At 37.1% G+C, this 21,826-nt stretch overlaps 1 protein-coding gene across 6 annotated transcripts in view; it reads right to left on the reverse strand.

Annotated features, from left to right (window-relative positions):
* Nucleotides 1-21,826, reverse strand: part of LOC147324586 (voltage-dependent calcium channel subunit alpha-2/delta-1) — a 78,751-nt gene that overhangs the window by 12,206 nt on the left and 44,719 nt on the right. For 3 of the 6 annotated variants that reach the window (XM_086298488.1, XM_086298485.1, XM_086298487.1), the window contains exons 11-32: nucleotides 21,440-21,598; nucleotides 19,591-19,695; nucleotides 18,565-18,643; nucleotides 18,095-18,144; nucleotides 17,900-17,989; nucleotides 17,697-17,771; nucleotides 17,538-17,618; nucleotides 17,092-17,166; nucleotides 15,177-15,236; nucleotides 12,217-12,273; nucleotides 11,871-11,942; nucleotides 11,272-11,333; nucleotides 10,860-10,936; nucleotides 8,185-8,245; nucleotides 8,015-8,106; nucleotides 6,957-7,038; nucleotides 4,824-4,886; nucleotides 4,127-4,230; nucleotides 3,551-3,640; nucleotides 3,396-3,463; nucleotides 3,266-3,304; nucleotides 3,108-3,179 (exon numbers count right to left, since the gene is read on the reverse strand). In XM_086298488.1, the coding sequence (XP_086154614.1) occupies nucleotides 3,108-3,179; nucleotides 3,266-3,304; nucleotides 3,396-3,463; nucleotides 3,551-3,640; nucleotides 4,127-4,230; nucleotides 4,824-4,886; nucleotides 6,957-7,038; nucleotides 8,015-8,106; nucleotides 8,185-8,245; nucleotides 10,860-10,936; nucleotides 11,272-11,333; nucleotides 11,871-11,942; nucleotides 12,217-12,273; nucleotides 15,177-15,236; nucleotides 17,092-17,166; nucleotides 17,538-17,618; nucleotides 17,697-17,771; nucleotides 17,900-17,989; nucleotides 18,095-18,144; nucleotides 18,565-18,643; nucleotides 19,591-19,695; nucleotides 21,440-21,598 (1,713 nt within the window). Of the gene's footprint in view, nucleotides 1-3,107; nucleotides 3,180-3,265; nucleotides 3,305-3,395; nucleotides 3,464-3,550; nucleotides 3,641-4,126; nucleotides 4,231-4,823; nucleotides 4,887-6,956; nucleotides 7,039-8,014; nucleotides 8,107-8,184; nucleotides 8,246-10,859; nucleotides 10,937-11,271; nucleotides 11,334-11,870; nucleotides 11,943-12,216; nucleotides 12,289-15,176; nucleotides 15,237-17,091; nucleotides 17,167-17,537; nucleotides 17,619-17,696; nucleotides 17,772-17,899; nucleotides 17,990-18,094; nucleotides 18,145-18,564; nucleotides 18,644-19,590; nucleotides 19,696-21,439; nucleotides 21,599-21,826 lie in introns of all 6 variants that reach the window. The other 3 variants (XM_086298490.1, XM_086298489.1, XM_086298486.1) reach the window with 1 other exon arrangement.

Consider the following 21,826-nt stretch of genomic DNA (forward strand, 5'->3'; position numbering starts at 1 on the left):
CTTCCTTTTAGCAGGAAGAAACTTCTGACAGAACCAGGCTCGGGGAGAGGCAGCCATACTTTATCAAAAAGGGAAAGCATTCAGCCTGATCTTAAAAGCAGAGAGGGTGTCTGTCTCCTGAATCCAAACTGAGAGCTGTTTCTTGGCCTGAAATCTGGCAGCTCTTCCTCCCATTCTACTTTTCCCCCATTCTACCTCACATCTTGGGAACCACAAGTCACCCAGCAGTTGGAGAGCAAACTGCCTTATTGGAGTAGGGTACTATGAGGTCTTTAACGTAAGATGAAGCCTAATTATTCAAGACCTTGTATGTGCGAAGGATTCCAAACGACCAGGTCATATCCTGGTCAAAAACAACTCCAACTTTCCTCATAGTGTTACTGGAGGCCAAGGTAGTGTCATCCAGAGTAAGTACTTGATAGATGCTATGTTTTAGTAAATAACCTCAGTTTTATTTAAATTTCGAAGCAGAAATGTAAAGGTCATCTACGTCTTTACATCTTTAAGACTTTCCTACAGTTTTGCCGATTGGTGTGTGTTATCTGGCCTTATGGATAAATAAAGCTGGATATCATCTGCATAGCAATAAAAATGCATGCTATGCTGTTGAATGATACTGCCTAAGTAAACGTTTGTAAATGGTATTGGGTATCTAGAAATATTATCTTGATAGCTATTGTAAAACTGAAAATGTTTTCTACGTTACAGTATACCTTTTTAAGTTTCCATAAAAGTCGGGCAGATTGGCACTGGAGTCAGTCAAATAACTGCAACATGTACTATTATTTGTGTTCTGTTTTGTTCACTAGTTAGCTTTAGGTACCAAAAGTACTTAAACAGTTTAGAAAACAAATGCAGTTTTGGATGAAAAATGTTAGCTGTAATGATAAAGTAAAAAAAGTTTCCATATATAATAGGTGGGATTGAGAATATCGTAATAATAAGAGAATGCTCTTACTATTACGATACCAGCAACTTTTATAAAACCAAAATATTTAAATACCCTGAAAATAAGAACAGGCTCATAGGTCAGTGATAAAAACTTTATAACAAAATGACCATTATACTGTACGTGGGAATTGTCAACAAATAGAGATACCATTAAACACTACATAAGGCTTTAAAAATTATGTGTGCTGATGTAATTAAAATTTAATTTTATCACCTCATCTATATTCCATAAAATTACAATTTTCTATAATTAGAAACAACAACAAAAATAAATTTAAATTAAAATATTACACGTGCTCAGTGATCATCATCAGGTGTGAGTTAGTTTAACAATAACTGACAATGGACAATATTTATTTAGCAGTATTTATTGCTGTTTTAATAACTATTAATTTACAACCCATTAAATGATTTGTTAGTTATTTTTAGGTTAGTTATTGTGTAACCTATTTTTTTATAAATTGCAATTTTTTAATTTTAAATTGTATTATTTTTAGTATTTGATGCTTTAATATGTAGAAAGTTTCCATGGGAAAGATGCAAGTTCAGAAAAGGTATTAGAATACAAACACAGCACTTTGCAGAGGTAGATGAGCCACAGTTATACAAACATCGTAGTCTAAATAAACACATGTGCAACAAAGCGTCCTCATGACTGTTGTGATGGCAAATTTGACAAAACTGATAAACTTACGTCATTTCCTGTATATTTTTTAATTATGCAAATACGCAATATTGTTTCAATTAGTTTCTTTTTTCCAAATTAAACGTTTTTTCCACAGCTAGCTTTAACTTTTCTTGTAGACTTAGTACAAAATCATAACTTTGCTTGGCAGGTGAGTCGTTCACAAAAATGTAGACCTTTCCACATAAACTTTGCTTCTCTGCAGTTCTGTTGTGGATTTGGGTTGTCTCACAGCCTTCTGCCTCTTCATGTAAGCCCACACTGCCTCAGTGATGTTGAGATCAGCACTCTGTGGGGCTTTGCCATCTGTTATGAGACTCTTTGTTTTACTTGTGGCTAAAAAGAGTTCTTTACAAAAGCATGTTTGTGGCTGTTATGCTGAAGGATGAGTTTGGGACCAATCAGATTGTACTTTGTGAAGTACATGCACTGTATTGCTTTCCCATTCAAATTTTTCACAGAGGGCATATGATCTCGCTAGATAGAAAGTGGTGGAATCCTCCAGTCGCCAATTACACATGTTGATGCTCGACTGAGGTCATTGTCACAGGACTTTTTCATGTTGACTTAACCGTGTGTATTAGGTTACTGAGCGGTTAATTTTTCTTTGTCATTGAAACACATCTTAGGCAATGCTATATATCTGAATCCATGGCCCAGAACAAGATTTTTAGTCTTAAGAATTCCACTTCTTCTATTATAGATTGGAAAAGATTCTAAGTGAAGAGGTGTACTGTTAAGCCTAATAAAGGGATCCTTTTTCTGGATCATAGAACTACTGTCACTGCATACATTTACTTTTTTTCAATAGCACAAAAGGCTTGGCATTGTCTCTGAAGACATCAATTGTTTCACAATGTGGAAAAGAATACTCAAAGAGAGTAAACTGTATGTGTCAGATTTTGTGATGGTAGAATGGATCAAAGACAGCCGATGTCCTATCTTGACTGACATGAGATGTTTTTGAGCTCACAGTATATCCTACAACTGACAGGCTGGGGCTGAAGGCAGCCTAAAAGAGTGGAGTTAACACAGTTGAGCGGACTTCTCACATACACAGGGGAAACAGTTCAGTAAAGCTTCCATGATTGACTAAGACCCATCGGAGCCTTCCCTTTGATCTTCGTCCAGAGTCTAGTGCTCTACTTTACCAGACACATGGGTGCACTGCTGTAGTAGAAAAGTAGAGCTAAAAGCAAACAGGCCATTCTTGTAAATGAGTCATAAGTCCTTTATTTGACCCGTATATATGATTGATGAATTTCTCTGTCAAAGGTAAGAGGAACTGAGTTTGTAGACAAGTAAAAAATGAATAGAAAAGACAAGAAACATGACTGCTGGAAAAGTCGCCCCTTCTGAACATGTGGCCACACATTTTTATGATCACAATTTGTAGAGAGAAAAAGGAATGTTCCAAATTAGTGAAGCTTACATGTTTGCAATAATGTAAAGATTGCTGATGATAACTCACCAGGGTAATGTACTCATCCTTGTTGGACATGAGAAGAAATCCTCCATCATCCAGTATCACACAGTCCACATGCTGGAGGATAAAAAGTGTTAAACAACTGAAAAAGCGTTCAAAAAAAGTATTTAAATAAACTGGTAGTTTTTTTTATATGGTTATACCTTGTCATTCCTTAGACAGCCGCAAATCTCATCTTTGCACTAAAAGGAAATAAATTGAGTGAGGCAAAAAAAAAAGTTCAGTAAAATATACATTTCTTAGATATTTCAAACAATAAAATGAACAGCTTACATTCAGTTTCAGTGTGGCATTCATGAAACTGTTCATCCAGAATGAGACATTGAGTTTCACTCCCACCACTACAGAACAAACCACAAAACAGGCAGAGGTCTTTTTATTTGTGTTTCATCACAAGAAGCAATCAGCGTGGTATTAGCAAGACTGACCTGCTGGTTTGAGCGTGACTTCATTAATGACAAGATCCACTGCTTTGCTCACCAGAATACCTGACTCAGACACAGACTCCCCACTCTCTGCTGCAATTTGGAAAAAGATGAAAGAAGGTTAGATGATCTTTTATCATTGCAATTTAATTGAAATCATGTTTAGAAGTATGCGGCAGAGAGCAATTTCCACTCCCAGTGCAAAATTCCATACATTTTTATCTGCCGAAATTTACAAGAGCTGACCCTGTAAAGCCAGCACGTGTTAATCTAGTCACGTGTACTGGAGCTTTAAGCATGGCTTCATCACTGCACTGATGTCTGTTAGAGTGATCAGCGGAGATGACAGGAAGTATACAGGACAGAAGGGAGGGAAGGTGGGGATGAGCACTTTAAGACACAGCGGGAAAAGAAGAAGGATAAAGAGAGTGATATCAGAGGGCTGAGAGCCTGATCTCTGCCAGTAGGGTTGGGATGGCGTCCAAAGGCAGAGAACAGAAAAGGCTCAGTGCCAGACCACACTGAAGATCCTCACACACAGAAATGTGCATGCAAATCCAAACCTTTCAGAAAACTTGCCGTTGAAAGATGGAGCTGTGAAAATATAAATTTCATTGTCCAGGGTCCGCTTGTAGAAACTTGACTCATATGTCTCAGGATTCTCAGTCCACTCTTCCCCAGCACTGAAAACATTAATAAAGGTGTGTAATATTATATGGGGTCTGTTACAGCCATAAAACACCAAGTAAATGTGTTTGATCTTTCTAAACAACTCATATTTTAATCTATAGCCAGTTGTAACTCATAAAAATAGGCTCACACCCTTTGTAGGGTGTGACGTCCTTATAATAAAAGCAATAACGAACTGTATATTGTGTTTTTGATTGTGAGAACAAAGACTATGTGCATTCAGTTTTAGTTGCAATGTTGCTGTATATTTGAAAAGTGGAGCCCCTAAATGTTGTTCAGGCAATTGAGGAGAAATTGAGGAAAAACTGCTGTATTTGGCTGTGGTTTTTGTAGTCTTAACCCCTGTCCTATACTGGTCTGGCAAGCCCTGGGAGTTCAGCTGAAAGAGTTTAATCCTCCATGTTCTGTAAAATAGCCCAGTGAAGCAAGTGAGTAAAGCAGCCAAAACCATTCAACCTAAGAGTATTACAGTCTGTATCAATTTTCATTTTACACATTTTCACCACAAGGTATTTGGGGAAAGAATTCAGTGATATTTCCCAATGCTAATGATAGCAATGTAAATACAAAGAAAAACTAAGAGTACCTTCTTGGATAGACTCTTGTGATTCCTCCATCTGTAGCTACAAACCTGGCCGCTATCCCATCCCTGAGAACATGGAAAGCAACAGAAAATCAAACATCAAAGTCAATCACACTCACAATTACAGAAAAAGAGCTTTTGTGAACTGAGATCAGACTACAGACACAAACTGTTTTATACCCATTCGATTGTCTCTATATGTCATAATGTTAAACAGATACCCTTCAGTGTGTGTAAATGTGTGCTGGGATTATTTCAGACAAGGGGGCATACCATAAAAGCAAACACACTGACGTAATTATTTTATTTTCCCCTCAAAACAGCGTCTTGGCAAAGCACAATGTGGTTGGGTGTGATATGCATTTTATACTTTGCTTTCATCATATTTCACTCATAAGTTGTGATCAAATCATCCATGGCGGACAAGAAAGAAGTGAAACGTTGGCTCAGCCAATAAACTGTGCATGAAGTAATCATCAGCTAGGGTAGTTCAGAGCAGTGGTGTACAAATAGAACAAAGTTTTCCACTGCACAGTACTCTGTAATGTATATAGTACTGTGCAAATGTCTTGAGTCACCCCTCATTTCTTTAAATTTTCCTTCCAACGAGCCACAAGACTTTGTAATTCTTTTAAGACATCACAATCACATTCCTTCAGGTCACACTGTCATTTCGCAAGACAATGGAGTCTCCAGATGGGGCACCTTCCAGCACCCCAACTCAGGGTGTACAAGTATACCCCTGGCTGGATTCAATCAGATGTTTGGCCAAAGTCCAATTAAATTTAGCCAGTATCACTAGGCCTCATCACTAGCACTATCTTAAGCTTCCTTTTGCACCAGAGCCATGGCATTCTATGTAACCAAAGCAGTTTCAGGGGATCGGACTGCCAAGGCCTCTGGCTTCAATCACCATCTGATTCATACTGCACCAGACTTCTACAGCGCCTCCTGTGGGTGGTGGAATGATGTAGCTCATTCATCACCAGACTTTTGCCAGCAATGTCTCCGTGGGCCTGGCTCCAGGGTGGGTTTTGTGACTCATACTTAATTTGGATGGGTGGATGGATGAATGGATGGTGTTAGGCAGTACTTTCCCAGGTTTTCTAAAAGTCTTTCAAAGTTTTTCTTTAGACATTAGCTGCTTTTTCGCTCATTTTCAACTCTGAACCCTAACCCTCTAGTCCAGGGTGTCCGACTCCAGACCTCAAGGGCCGGTGTGCTACAGCTAATGTCTGCAGGATCCAACACAGCTGATTTAAATGGCTAAATTACCTCCTCGACATGTCTTGAAGTTCTCGAGGCCTGGTAATGAACTAATCATTTGATTCAGGTGTGTTGACCCAGGGTGATATCTAAAACCTGCAGGACACCAGCCCTTGAGGCTTGGAGTTGGAGACCGCTGCTCTAGTCCTTGTAGCTGAGCATTTTAAAATGAACGGCAGGGGTGTTTTTGGTTTGTTTTTTAAATCCCTTTACATTGACATATGTCTCATTCAAGCATAAAAAACAGACCGAACTCAAGGGATTAACCTGTTTCATCTCTATACAGACAACTTAGCAAATAACCTATTTTAAATTGTATCTTCAGGCACATCATTAGCAGCCTATTTAAAACAATACACAATTTGCCTTAACCTTTTTAGCTGAATATGAAAAATGGCTTGACATAGATGAAATAGTAGTTTTGCACCAAAAATATTTTCAAAGTGTTATTAGCTGAAAATATGGCTTATCCCAGCACTATATGCAGTGTTTCATTAAAAAAAATGTTTTGAGGACAAAAAAAGACTTGTAATTAGGAAACAGGAAACAATTCCAGCAAACACCTGCTACATCTAGTGTTTGCCGAAGCCTCGTCAGATAAGGTCTCAATGGAATGAAGCAAATCAAGATGGGAAGAAGGGAGAAAATAATACAAGAACTGGATTGAACATTTGTTGCAACAGGTCTTATGGAGTAATGAATCCAAATTTGAAATTTTGTATTCTAATCATCATCTTTTGCCTGAGTATCACCACATAATATTGAAAATTTATTTAAATTCCCTATCACTATTTTATTGAAGTGCAGATTTTCACATTTGTTTATTTGCATTGCTTTCAATACACAAGACCTAAAAGTTTTGGCACTCACACGGTCTGCTCGCTCCAAAGTTTAACCAGTTCAGCTGTCAAACCTGCATCCAGGATCAGTCGACTCACAAGGGACACATTACCTATAGATTAAAGACAAGGTATTTTTTACATATTCCAGGCAGTGAAACATAGCACAACAACAGTGCGTGACAGGTGAATTATAGTAATGCAAAAAGCAGTCTCTTGTTTACAAATCTGGGCAGGTAACATTAATAACTTATGCTTTTGGAATGTGCACCAGTGAGCTGAAACCAATCAGATCTTCTAATTTGCTAAAAGTTAGAATAAAACAAGTTGTCATGCAGGTGAAAGTCAGAGTCTGAAAAAAATTGCAGGTGTATTCAGCCAATGTTCTTCTCTAAATAAATCAAGGGAAAATGACAGCTGTCCGAAAACCATCCAGCAGGGAGGCTTGTGTGGCTATTGCAATTCAGAAAGCAGGTGTACTTTGTGAAGGATTGACTGTTGTATATTTAGGAGGGAGATGATGCCAAGATGCTAAGTTTAAATCTCAAAAACGTGCTTTTCAAAATGAAATCATTCAAGCACGTTTCTCTATAGAGTTTCAACACAACATCTCCCGAGTGTTGTTTTAAATCATGTCCATAACATTTCACAATGACTCAACGTACTGCAAAGTACATGACTTGACCTTGGGTTAAAATGGATCATGGTACACTGATCCATTAGCTGGATGATGGTGGTAAGCCATACTCTGGGTGAGATCCATTAGGTGATGACAAACACTATGAGTCATTGTGCAGCATGACAGCATCAGACTTGTAGGAAACTCAGTCGATAATTCTGTTATCATCCTGCTTAGGATATAGTAATGATCACAGTCATGCTCTGACCTTGAGATCAAGATTTGCAAGTGGAAAATCTTTTAGACCATGATAAACTGTAAAATATGCAATGTACAAATACATACACACATATAGAAATGCAACATACCGTCTGCTGTTCTGGGTGTATATGCAATATGAGTACCAACAGTGCAGGAAACAAGTACAAATGTGCACAGTGAAATAACACTGAAAAAGATGCATGACTCACATGCATCTGGAGTGTTTCTATCAATGTACTGGTTGAAGTCGAGGAGAAATTGGGTGTTGTTGAGTGACAACTTCAGCTCTTTGCAGTACTCCCTGAAGAAACAGCATTGGTCAGTTGGAATCTCCTGTATAGTATATAGAGGATGTATAGTAAATGTGAGGACCACTCACCTTGGAGCAATGTAGGTATAACCAAATTCTTCAAATCTCTCCTGCTGCAAGGTCTCCATTGCTTTTGAAAAACAAAAAAACAACCTTGTTTAGGCTCATAGTATCAAATATTATATTATCCAAAAATATATTTTTACAGATAAGTAGAATAGGAGCCAGCTGTGTGATGGCTATATGTGAAAGTATTCACTGTGAGATGACATGATAAGCAGACAAACAGAATTTATTTTGGTTGATACACACACACAGGAGTCCAAATTCCATGACAAGCTCCAAAATCCATAGCCATACATAGTCACAAGAGAATTAGACAGATATGAGGTGATGGATTAAAGTAGAGAGTGTGAATGGAGTTAGAATGGGAAGCTATGAGAGAATAACTGACTGAGAAATACTTGCCTTCTTGCCCTGTTGTGACCCCAGAGAAAAAGAGTAGGAGAGAGGGGAAAGCAGGAAAGACAAAGGGTGATAAAAGTGAGTTTGTCATCTGACGAATGATGTCATACCTGGGAAAATATGTTGAGATGTGTATATTCCCTACAGTAGGTAATGAAATACTATGCTGCACTGAAAGGATATTAGGACTAATAGACAAACCTTGAATATATAAATAACAGAGATTGATTGCACTTTGTAGAAAAGAACAGAACATAAAACAATGAAAGGTGGGGTAGACTGTGGGAATGCAAGGAAACAAGATGTAAATATAAAACAATATGAGAAAAATTTTCTTCCAGGGTGTTACTTGCTGCAAGTCTGGATTTTATTAAAAAAAAACAGTCTGGTAATTCTTATCGTATAAATGACACGGCAGGCATCAATAGCCATCATTCTGTAGTCTCTTAAAATGAAGAGTTTTTTGGACATTGCCTTTAAAATATATTGACTTGTGCGGTGCAGTCTGCAAAAACAATTACTGAGCGCCGAGTTTCTTTGGGGTCATAGATATCTGGTGCAGGATGAAACAATGTCCTTCACATATAAAACATAACAAGCAGATTCATTGTTGCTGTGTCTCTATAGACTAGGAAGGGTGTCTTTATGTCTTTACTTTTCTCTCATCACTTCCTCTACCACAGTATTGGGTCACATCAACAAATATAAAGTTCCACTATATAGATAAAGAAAAAGTCCCACATATATTCATCCACCTTACCCATTGCTATAAGGACAATTTCTAATATCCTAGAGAACAAGTGAGTGCAGAAACCAAGGTGGTTTCTGCACTCACTTGTTCTGTAGGATATTAGAAATTCTCGATAAACTGGATTAAGGTGGTGTTCTGGTGGTCTGGCCCCAAATGGAAACTCAATATGGCTGTATGGAGAACTTTAGAGTCCAATCTTCCTATCAGTGCAGACTGTGGCACTGAGGCACAGCATGCTACTTTCTTTAACAGGCCTGTAAACGTTCTGACAGCATTTATGGCACAGTGACAAAGTCGTTACGGTAACCGAGGGAGCGATACAAAGGCTGAAAGAGTCAGTCAAGATCTCATCTGTTGGAATAGCTACACCATTGCTTATGCTTTGTGGTGTTTACATCAAAGTTAGCAAAAAATTAACTAAAGCCAGATATGCCAAATCCAGTGCTTTTTTCAGCCACTTTTAACCTTTGACTAAAATGGCCCTCTGTGCTTTGATAAGATAATAAACATCTCAATGCAATAATGCAAACAATAAAGGACAAAAAGGTTTATGCAATGGAAGAGCATCACACAGCAAGAAGGAAACAGAGGACACAGAACAGTGAGTACTTGCCCCAAGAAGAAGCTGTAAAATCCCGGTTCAGAAGCAGGAGAAGAGACAGAAAAAGCTGCATCAGAATCAAAATGCAAGCAATTGTACAAAGAGTGGCACACAGAATGTGTGCATGTTAGCGTGTGCCTGAGCTGTGGTTTCATGATTTATAAGCAACTATTACATTCGCTATGTTCTGAGGTGTTAAAAGAAGCAGCCAGTTTGCATTATACAGAGAGCTTTTGGAGCGCAGAGTGAAAAAATAAATAAATCGGCTAAAGAAAAAAACGAACATGGGGGTGGTGGGAGAGGGGTGTCAAGAAGAATGAAGAGTGTGAGGTGAGGACAGGTTTATAGATAAGATAGAGAGACAGAGAAATAGGTTGAGAGTCAGGGAAAACAATCCAGGGTAAGGTACGTCTGCTTAAGGTAGGTCATCACCCTGTTAACAATTTAGGAAAGAAAAGTTGGACTTAACGACAGAAAGGAAGACATAATTGGCCAAAGAAATATTTTTAAAAGTGTAATGTCCAAAAAAAAAAAAAGGAAAAGAAAAACAACCAGTTTGGTAATGGAGATGATAATGAGGAGATGAGAGAAGCCCAAATGAAGGGAGTAAAGAAGGATGGAAGAGTAAAAAAAAGAGATAAGATCAAAAGAACCAGTGCTTGGGCTGGGTATGTGAGAGGGAAAGCATGTGGAAGAGTTTGTGTGGGAGCGAAGGGTGACTGACCAGTGGGTTGCACTAGAAAAGAGAAACTCTGTAGGGATTTGGCAGTTTTGAGGAGTAAATACAAAGGAGTCGCTATGGTTCCAGCTATGAACAAGCAGTACAAAGCAAGTGGGGACACTCAAGAGAAAAACCCAAAGACAGTATGCATGGGGGTAATGATTTGTTTGCATGCTGGCTATCGTCGCTGTATATGTCATACTTACACATGGCTTGTTTAATATCATCCCCCAGTTTAGCTTGAATGAAGTGTTCACTGTATTTAGGCAACACAAGAGCCAGGCTGCAGAAAATATGACCACAGACATCTGAATAAAATTGTACAGTAAGTACGAAATTATACATTAAATATATAAAAAATAAAATAAAGGATGCTTTCCAACGAGTTGTTTTTCCGGAATACATTTATGGTGGACTACACGTGTGATCTCTTCAATGTATTTCTCATTCAACAGAGGCTGGTGTTAGAAACAAGAGAGTGACCCCTGTTGGCTTAGGTACAGCAGCATCTTCCAATATTTGATGTCTCAGTGCTAACTGGGTTTGAGCTTACATTAAACTGCTCGAGCATCCTTAAAAATATATATATAATACAACATTTTTTGTAATATGTGTCACCTGTAGTCTGTTCCATTGACTGGTGCCCACGTGTAGGTCCTGATTCCACTATCTATATACCTCTGCAACAGATGGTGCATACAAAAAAGAGAATTCAGAATTGTTCTGTAAATGGTAAAGTTATGTATCAAGCTCCCTTTTAGTTGTGGAAAAATAAATAAATTTGTTACAAAGAAACTATTTTCATCCCAAACCAGGAGCTCTGTCACATCATTAGCGCCTCACTTGTGGTGCAAAAATAGTCCAAAATATCCTCACGTAAAAGGACCTTCGTTATAGCAAGCAAGAACAAAAACTGTTTTCTTGTAGCAGGAGATAAAAATGTTTCTACATAAGTTGTAACTCTTTAAATGTAATAAATGTAAACATTTAAGAAAGCTTGAAATACATATTTATTCCGATGGCTGACTTAATATGTCAATATGGCTCAATCATTTTCAGTTACAGTACCTGTAGCATTTCTCAGTGCCTCATTCATAAAGTTAATATAATTTTGCATTGAAGATATAATGTAGCTTGTGGCTGGGTTTGCCGATTTTAAAAACTTCCACCAGTTACTGCACTGTAATATGTTAATCCCCTTCAGCATATTGCCTTACCTCATCCTGAGTTTTGACCAGAGTGTTAATGGTGCGCTCTCCTGTTTCACCATCAATCATCATCCTCCTGATCTACACATCGAGACAAACAAACACCACAGTTAGACTTTTTTTTTTTTTTTTAAATCTGATTGACTGATAATAATAGATCATTTTAACAGTTTGTCTCATGGCTTCATATAAACAAGTTAGTCAGACAACCTGGAAAATCACTTGCAGATACTAGGAATAGTAACCTGTGACAGGACATGACATGACAGCATACTTATCTGTATGTTTGTGTAGCAAACTTTGACTTGTGTAAGTGTTTGTTTGGTGGGGATTGACATGCTTCTATATACTACACCTCTATTTTGATGTCGTTCTCCAACTCAGCATCCAGAAAGTCCAGAGTAACAGGCTCCTGAAATTTAGGATTCTGTGGAAAGAATAATATTTCACTCAGAGAGAGGCACAGTTTTAGATTAACTAAGGACAGCTTAATCGATCACACTGACAGGATCAGTGTAATCAAAACAAAAGAGAATTTTGATTTAACTATAGACTTTTGATTAGCTGAGCTCGAAATAATATATTATGAGTTTTGTAATATAAAATTCACTCAGACATATCAATTAATCTAAAGTCTACTGAGCTAATATAGAAAAATGTTCCAGGGGACCATTTTGCAGTTGTTATTCATCATCAGTCTACCACAGATTCCTCTGCATTTTGTAACTTGGATGGACAAGTAAGACAGTTTCATCTACATTTACATCAACCTTTTCAAAGTGTATCACTAAGAATAGTAAAGTCACCAAAAAGAATTATATTTTATTAATGCTGACTTAAAAAAAAAGGGAAATCTGTCTTGTCTTATACACAGCTTTCTGCAATTTCCCAAAGAGTGACACGTATCAAACTAAAACAATTCTGCACAGTTTCATAGACAGTCTGCTTCACTTCATTATTTTCTGTTAATTTTCTTATGTGCAGTTTAGCTGAATAGGTTCATATTGTGTCACTTCCCTTTGTTTCCTTTTCTTAAAAGCTAATTTTATAGTTGTGAGCACTTCTGGTCTTTTGAATTTGGCTCCCACAACTACTTATGTGTCTAAAGGGACTGGGTTGATGTGGTCAGAAAGGCTATACAACACATTATTCCATAATTTTAAAAGGTTTTGTTCATATAAACGGCACAAAAAACCCTAACAAAAAATGTAAACATGTGCAAATATGCATTATTGTGTTTGTGTTTAGATACTTAAACAATGACACAAAAACCCTCGGATTTTTTACTTTAATAACATTATTAACAAAAGTGTGCTTTTTAGTAGTTTTGGGAACATTTTTAGAGCATGGTTAAAGATCTACGATTTATGAAAAAACTGTTAAGGAGTAAACCCTTAAGTGGAAAAAGAAGATGGTATAACAGATGGTGTACTACAGTACTGGGTAGGTAGGCAGCAGATATGCATTTAGGTGTTACTAATACGAACGAGACATCAGTTATTTGAGATGTTCTTTTTGGGTCAGTTCATTAATTTTCCTCAACACATGAATCTAGTTAAATCTTGGGAATAAAAAATAAAGGCTAACATATGGTAGCAGTTTGACAGCATATCTGACATCAGACACAGCTAAATCAGATTTGATACAAAGTGACACTGAACTCTATGAATGTCCTCTCTTAAAAACCCTATACGTCTGAGTGGCTTTATGGTGGTATAAAATAGTAGCAGTAATCTTGTGCTTCTCTATAAAACAGCAGTACATGGAATCTGATACCAGCGTGTCCTTCATAGTTCTTCACTCAAAATAAAGGGTTGGGTGGTGAGAGCATAGCAGTGTTGAAGTGATGTTTTCTATATAGATTCTTGCACGGTGGTATACATTGTGCAAGCCATACTGCAGCTCAAAACACATAGAATTTGACTGTAAAGTCGGCTATGTTGGATACAGAAGAATAACTGTGATTTTTTTTAAGTTTTAAAATGAAGTATGATTTACTGTGGGAAATGCACATGGACAAGAAAAGCAACTAACTAGAATAATCATTTACACTAAAGGGCATCAGTCAAGGTTCTTACATGTAAGTGAAATAAATTGAAGCAAGAAAGGAAGATGACGACGACGAAGCATCTCAGCATGAAAACGAGAAAAGAAAGAATAAAAGATCAAGAGGTACAACACTGGGTGATACAGAATGAAACATCAAACACGAGTTAGACAGGAAAGAAAATGAAGAGAAGGGAAATGGGAACGGTGGATGGTGTGAACGGCAAAGAAAAAAATCAAATGAGACGTAAGGAGTTAGAAAAGAAAGGTTAACAAAGTAGGGGAGCGCTGTATGTCAACAATGTAGTGAGCAGAGATGGGGTGTGAGATCAGAATGAAAACACTCTAGCAGCAGGGTAGGTCTGCGTGATGAATATGAAATATGCACAAACATAATCAAATACAGAGAGAGCTGAGGCAGTGTGAAAGACAGAGAGAGAAAAAGAAAGAGAGGGCCCCATCAGTATTCATACAATCTCCCATTCAGACAATAAGCCTTACATACTGTATTTAAAAAGTGTGTGGTGGGCTGATGGGAAAATAGCTTGCTTGAATGCCACGTGAACATGAGGTCATTCAGAGAATAACTTTGATGCTTATGTATGGTTGAGCACAGTATGTGTGTTATTACAGTAAGACTGCTTTAGGCTTCCATGCCTTTTTATACAGATTTGAAGAAATCTAAACTCATATTGTCACATTACTGATACAAAAAAGCAGAAAACAAGTAAAATGATAAAACAGTGTCTGCTTCTGTGTAGTTGTTCACCTCACGTATACAAGGAAAGTACAAGCAGCCATGGAAATGTTGGAGAATAGCAAATGCAGCAAATACACTCTCTACAAAGGTTAAAAAAATCATATGTCTAATTTTTTGGATTAACTTCACTGTATATTTTTATTAATGTAATGCTGCCATCTTTCAGTTTAACTAAAAATAGTATATGTTTTAAACGACTAACTATTTTTCACTTTTGTCAGAACCAGCCTTGGGACAGAATAAACCCACACTGATGGATGGTGCATAATGGCAAAAACAAACAATATATATAGCAGCAGAGCAATAATCACAAGCAACAGAATAAAGTAGAATGGCTTCCGCATAGGTGATTCAGACAGAATTGCAAACTACTAAAAGGAGCAGTAATACCCTCTGCAAAAGGTGATATTTACCTGTGGTTATTGCTTCTTCATCACTGAAATCTCTTCATCTACAGAAAACACTACATGACTACTTCTGCAAACTACAGTGCATCTACTTTATCTCACCTCATGAAAAGTGACAGCATACTTATTATTGAGTCTGAGCTTCCTGTTACGGATTCTTTTCTAGGAAATTTATGAAAAAAGATACAGAGATACACTTTGATTTCTCTGAAGTTTTTTGAGATGGAGGAATTATTTTTGTTTGTTGAGACTAAAAAGAAAAAAGAAACATACACAAGTTTGCAAAACAGATCAAACAAACACTATATAGCTTTGCAATAAACACAATGACAGAAATACATCAAGATTCATAAAAATACTCAGTGCTGAGGTGGTATAACCTTTTTGAGCCCAGGGCTGCCTTATTTTTCTGATGTTTACTATTTAAAATAAGTGGCATGTTTGTCTTAATAATAACAAAATCAGGTTACTATCACCTCAAGAATATTTCAAGGATAAAAGATCTGATGTCTCAACAGGACCTGGAAAAACTAGTCCATGCATTCATCTTTAGTAGGCTTGACTACTGTAACAGCATCTTTACAGGTCTACCTAAAAAATCAGTCAGACAACTACAGCTCATTCAGAACTCTGCTGCTCGAGTCCTCACTAAGACCAAAAAAGTGGACCACATCAGTCCAGCTCTGAGGTCTTTACACTGGCTGCCTGTCCGTCAGAGGATAGACTTTAAAGTTCTGATGCTGGTCTATAAAGCTCTGAATGATTTAGGACCAAAATACATCAGTGACCTCCTGACCCAGTATGAACCTTCCAGATCCCTCAGGTCATCTGGATCCGGTCTTTTATCAGTTCCCAGAGTCAGAACCGGACACGGAGAAGCTGCATTCAGCTTTTATGCTCCTTATATCTGGAACAAACTCCCAGAAAGCCTCAGATCAGCTGAAACACTCAGTTTATTTAAATCCAGGTTGAAGACTCACCTGTTCTCAGCTGCATTTGAATAAAGCACCAAATCCACACTTTTAAGCTTAAATTTCAAAACTTACATTTAACTACTGATTTTATCTACTGTTCTGATTTTATCTGTTTTGATTTTATATACTGTTTTATTTGTTTGTTAATTAGTTAGTTTGCTTGTTTTAATCCATTTTAAATCGTGCTTTTTATTTGTTTTTTGTTTCTAATGTCTCTGTAAAGCACTTTGAATCACCTTGTTGTTGAATTGTGCTATACAAATAAACTTGCCTTGCCTTGCCTTAATGGAGCTGAGTGTGGACAGTGGATTGATAGCGCAAGTGTGTCTTAAAGGATTTAAGAGTTGCTTTTCTAAAGTTCTGGGCAGAATAAAGCCCTAATGGAGGCTCTGAGTGTGTATTTGCCTCTGGCTGAAAGTAGTGAAATGCACAGAGATTTGCTGAAAAGTAGGCAGAGACCATCTGTGAGGTTATTGCTAACTCATAATGGGCCACATCTTAATACATGCCTGTGGCAAGAAGCACTAGTGCTTTTCTTTGAGGAATTGTAAGATGAATCGGAGCTTTTGACAGGTCAAAAAAAGCAGCTTGAAAGTTAGTATGCTCGGTGGCATTCTGGTTGCTTTATATGGAAGTGTTTCCTCCATATTTCAGCTTTAAATATGTATTATCTAATTTTTTAAAACTAAAACATTAAATTATTTTTTATTGAGACTGAATGCAGTAATTGCTACTCTTAAAAAATATTCTTTGCCAAGTCTATATATCTATTTAATCCCATAAGGGGAGAGTGACCTTCTAGCCAATATCTGAGGACTGATGACATACTCTAACAGAGGGATAGATTCTCTTTATGAAGACTGATGAGGTGACGTGGTGAACATGGGAAAGTTTGAAAGAAGACCGCACCATATGCTAACCAGAATAATATTTACTGAGTGCAAACAGTTACTGTGAAACCATGATAAATAGATATAATTTAATGCTTTCAGATATGGACCTACTCAGCCACACAAAGTTATGTACAAGATCAGACGCCATACCTTTGGCTGGAGATTGGGGTGCAGCAGCACATATCCATTGGGATCTATGGCAAAGTAGTAACCATTTGGACCAATCTGATGCAAAAGAGGTACAGAGGAAAGGGAATATAATATGTGAGTCCATAAAATCCCATGATTATGTTAGATTTTTGACATGTCAAGGCACTGTACAAAAGAGCAGCTCCACTGGTCCAAAAACATGAGTACACAATGGAAAAAGGACCAGTAACTGATAGCAAAAGCAGTCTTATCAGTGCGTGACCTTTTTTAAACAGACTTGAAAAGAACAAGCCATCTAATGAATCACATCACTCACTAATTGCTCCAGAGGGAAACATCCGAGCAAGTGCTTTACAACTGAGCAAGTCGTGTAAAGTTGCTCCTTTACAACAAACGCATTTGTCTCCATGCATGTGATCACACACGGGTATGGGTGGTACACTCACTGTGAAGCGTGGTGTGAGCTTCTTGATGTCATCAAGAGACACGTCAATTGCCATTACGCCAAGAATCAACTGATTCTGGTGCTAATGGGAAGTATGAGAGAAAAGATAAGGACAGATACGAGCCCTCACGTGATGTGTTCATGCATTCATTTACTATACCTCCTCGTTTCTTTTATCTATGGTCTTGGTTCTGTTGAAGACAGGTAGCGTTCCAGTGATGACGAGACCAAGCTCCTGATCGAGAATAAAGCAAAAGCCCTATTTAGCAATATTCTTGAGCAAATGAGACTGGGAGCAAAATGGGTGATTTTTTCATTAAAAAAAACAAAAAGAATTTGTAACATAAATTGCAAAATACATACCAGAGCATCAAGGTATACGTTAGTCCACTGGACTTGTTTGGCCTGCTTGTCTGCTAGAACCATAGGTCTTCCCAGGACATCTAGATATTCCTAAATTGGACACATAACATCATTTAATACTGAAGATTCTTTCAAATAAAACATATTTGTTCATTGTTTAACATTAATTAATGTTAAACACAATAAAAAAATCACCTGTGTGTTTATTCTGATGGCTCCGATGGATGGAATCTCATAGAAATAACCTGGATAGATGATTAGGAAACAATAGATAGTGTGTAGGTATGAATAAAACACCATGTAGGAGTAAATGATGCAGGGTGTAAATCTGCAGTTTAATTTACTGCATCATAACATTTGATTGTGTCAGCTGAGTTACAAGACACAAATAAATAGATGAAATAACTGCCATCCAGATTTCTTGCTTGTGCATCACTGATGAGATTGTTTTCTGATTAGTCTCACAAGGCTCATTTAAGACAGCCATTCCTGTTAAGATTTCCGTCATCTGGCCAAGGATGTCCTGTGCTCATGCCCTTTGAGCATTTCTAGCATGTTTTATGGTGTCCTTAAATATTCCAAGTTAATCATAGAAATAATTCTTCAGTAGAACATAATACTAAGAACAGATTAAGCACAGATGCATGCTGGGATCAGTGTTGTACCTTTGTTCGAGCAGGCCATCCACTGAATGGGTCCTTTGTCATAGTTGTGTTGTCCTACTGAGAAGGTGAAGATCCTAACCTGAAGCATAAGGTTAAAAAAAATCTCTCCATGTTACCTCTTACAATGTTGAAAAACCAACAAAGAAAAATTGTTTTACAAAAAGTTAATGTAAATACTTGTAATTATTAATCAATTTAACACATTTGAAGCTGAACACAAAATAAAGGTGAAATCTGTCTTTGATCATGTGACTTTGAGCATCATATGTAATCTTTTTCCTGTTTTGACATGTTGAAATGTGATGCAACTTTGTGTAAATCCTTGTATGAATAAATGAAATGAGTTACAGACCATTTAGAACCTGTATTTATTTGAAAATAGTACAAAAACAACATGTGAAATGATGAAACTCAAAGAATTTTGGAAAATGTGGGGACCAGGAGAGAATAAGATAAATAATTTGTCAGACCACAGGAAAGTTTTCCATCTTAAATGAGTTTGGGCTCAAAAAACATTGAGTTTCAAGTTTTATTATCAGAAATGCAATGATCTGGCTTTCGCATGTTAATCTAGGAGTTTACATTTTTTAGGAAGCATAAAGCAGGAAATGGAAATTTCATACTTTAGCCTGGTTCCTTTGCAGAGGCATTCAGTTCTGCTTTTGTTCATACTTTGCACAGCATCACAGCTATTTTGGAAACTGTGTGAAGCCTTAGTTTCACACCCTCATCTGCCTTGTGAAGAAATTTTCCATAAAGAGAATGTGCACACAGAAAACACAACCCAAAGGGAGTTCCAAGAGGTAGCACCACACAAGTTTGTTGGTGTGTTTTTGTATTATTCATAATGTGTGATGTAAATCGATTTGCTCCCACTTCCACTGCTGAACATAAAGCGAGTCCCCAACATGTTAATCCTTAAATTTCAAAGTATGGCAGAATTAGTTTGAGAAAGTAAGGAATTTATGCAAGTTAACTGTCCTCTATAATGATAGAAACGTGTGTGTATGTGTGTCTTTTGTATACCTTTTTGTCAGCATTATATTTCTCCAATATGGCCTGGGCTCTTTCCTCTCCTCCATCAGTGAACAGCATGATAATCTTGTTGCAGTTTGCTCTGCTCACATTAGTCTATCAAAGAAAATAAGCATGGAGATTAATTATTTGTCATGTTTTTAGCCACATATGCTGTGGGCACATGGATCAATTACTCTTTTGGATAAAAATATTCAGGCATTCACTAAAGCCTTTGCTTTGCATTGTTGCTTAGATAAGATTTTATCTAGCATTTTCATCAAAAACACCCATTTTGGATAATCAATACTCCACACAACTTAAAAAAAATTGTTAAAGGCAGTTTTCTTCTATCCCAGAGAAAGCCTGCATTTTTTTATACTGTTAGGAAGCCTGGGTACTGTAGGAGTCTCAGACAGCAGATTTAAGCCCAGGATCTTCTTCTTTTGCGAGGCAACAGTGTGAACCATTCCACCACAATGCAGCCTCTATCTATGAAGATGACACACATATATATATATATATATATATATATATATATATATATATATATATATGTATATATATGTATATGTATATATGTATATATATATATATATATATATATATATATATATATATATATATATATATGTATATATATATATATATATATATATATATATATATATATATATATATATATATAAATGAGTAGACAAATCCTACGTTTTTCACCCAATAGATAAAACCTTTTGTTATGAAGATCCACCTGCATTTCATATAGTGACATATATTTTTGCTTTGTCCAGCAGAAAAGGTTATGAACAGCTGCTTAGATTCATTGGCAGAAATTCTAAGCATCTTACTCTGAATCCTATCAAATATGCACTACTTCTAACCTCCTGCATTAATATTATTCAGTAAAAAGTAAGGGATGGGATTGAATAGTCAATTTCAATTAGGAAAGTTCATAATTGAGGGAACTGTCCTGGACGTTTCTGTGTGTTAGCTATAATAAGAGGTTTGAAATGTCTAATTACACTGAAATGTGCTTCAGTGCTTCCTTTATTAGCTCCTTTGGCACCGGATAAACTGAACCATCCTTTATGACAGGAAGTGAGACAATAACATCCCAAAATTTATAGCGTCAACAAACCTGACAAAGTGGCACAGATCATGAAAATGTTAATTAAAAGCGTTTTAAAAGCTATTTCACGCAACAACCTGCTGATAGGTTTTGAATTTTCAACAGCAGGCTGTTAAACCTACAGGTGGACTATGAACATTCCACTGCTGCAATAAAATCTGCTTCTTGCCAAAAATGCATGAAGAATGTAGATTTATACAGACTCAAATCGAGATTATGAGCTATAAAATTGATTGAGGTGCATTTAAGGTTGGAGCGAATTTTACTTTATTAGTAGAAATTCTAAACAAGGGGGTGAAAACGAGTTACACTGGATCACCAAGACGCACATTTTGTAGTTCATCTTCTGGACATTATTAAGGAGTCGGCAAAATTGCAGGTGCATTTGCTTCTCTTTTCCTGAGTCGCTATAAATTCTCCTTCACACCTTTCTCTGACCTCATGGATTTTTCTATCAGATGAAGGAAATGTGTTCAGGAAATAGCAGTAGGAGGTATTATTTGGAAATGTTCCATCATTACTGAGGTTCTCGTCAATCAAATGTAACATTGCATTATTTCTTTCACTGACCAGGCAGTTGAGTTGAGGCAACACATTTAACCAGCAGATGGCAGTAAAACACAACAATCTGAGGCTGTCAACAAAAATGGAGGCAACACTCATTCAAAACTTGCTTTACAACTTGTGCACTCTCTCAGCCCAAAGTCAGACAAAATAACACGTTTTTCTTACCGCAGAGAGCTGCTTAAAAGCAAACTCAAAGCCCTTTGTGTAGTCTGTAATTCCTTTAGCGCTGATGTTCTGCACGGCATCCTTCAGCAGCTTTTTGTTCCTCACGTTGGCTTGAACCAGACGGTCGAAGCACGCCGTGTTTTTCACCAGTGTGTTAAACTGGGTAACAGACAGGACAGGAGTTAGGACCTGAAATTTATTCATACAATTATAACATGTGTGCAAATTCAACACATCATACAAATGCAGCACACGCACACAGACACACAAACACTACCACCTGGCCTTGGCTGTTATCAGGCAGTGGTAAACAGACACATTCATCAAGCTCCACTAATTGCTTCACATCCTCAGAGCTCAACGATTTGGTACCCATGGAAACAAGAT

This window comes from Aulonocara sp. 'chitande type north' Nkhata Bay, linkage group LG7 (assembly GCF_057382095.1).
Source record: "Aulonocara sp. 'chitande type north' Nkhata Bay isolate Kocher_YH1m ecotype deep benthic linkage group LG7, A_spYH_male_GT1.1, whole genome shotgun sequence".
In the NCBI taxonomy this organism is placed as follows: Eukaryota; Metazoa; Chordata; class Actinopteri; order Cichliformes; family Cichlidae; genus Aulonocara; species Aulonocara sp. 'chitande type north' Nkhata Bay.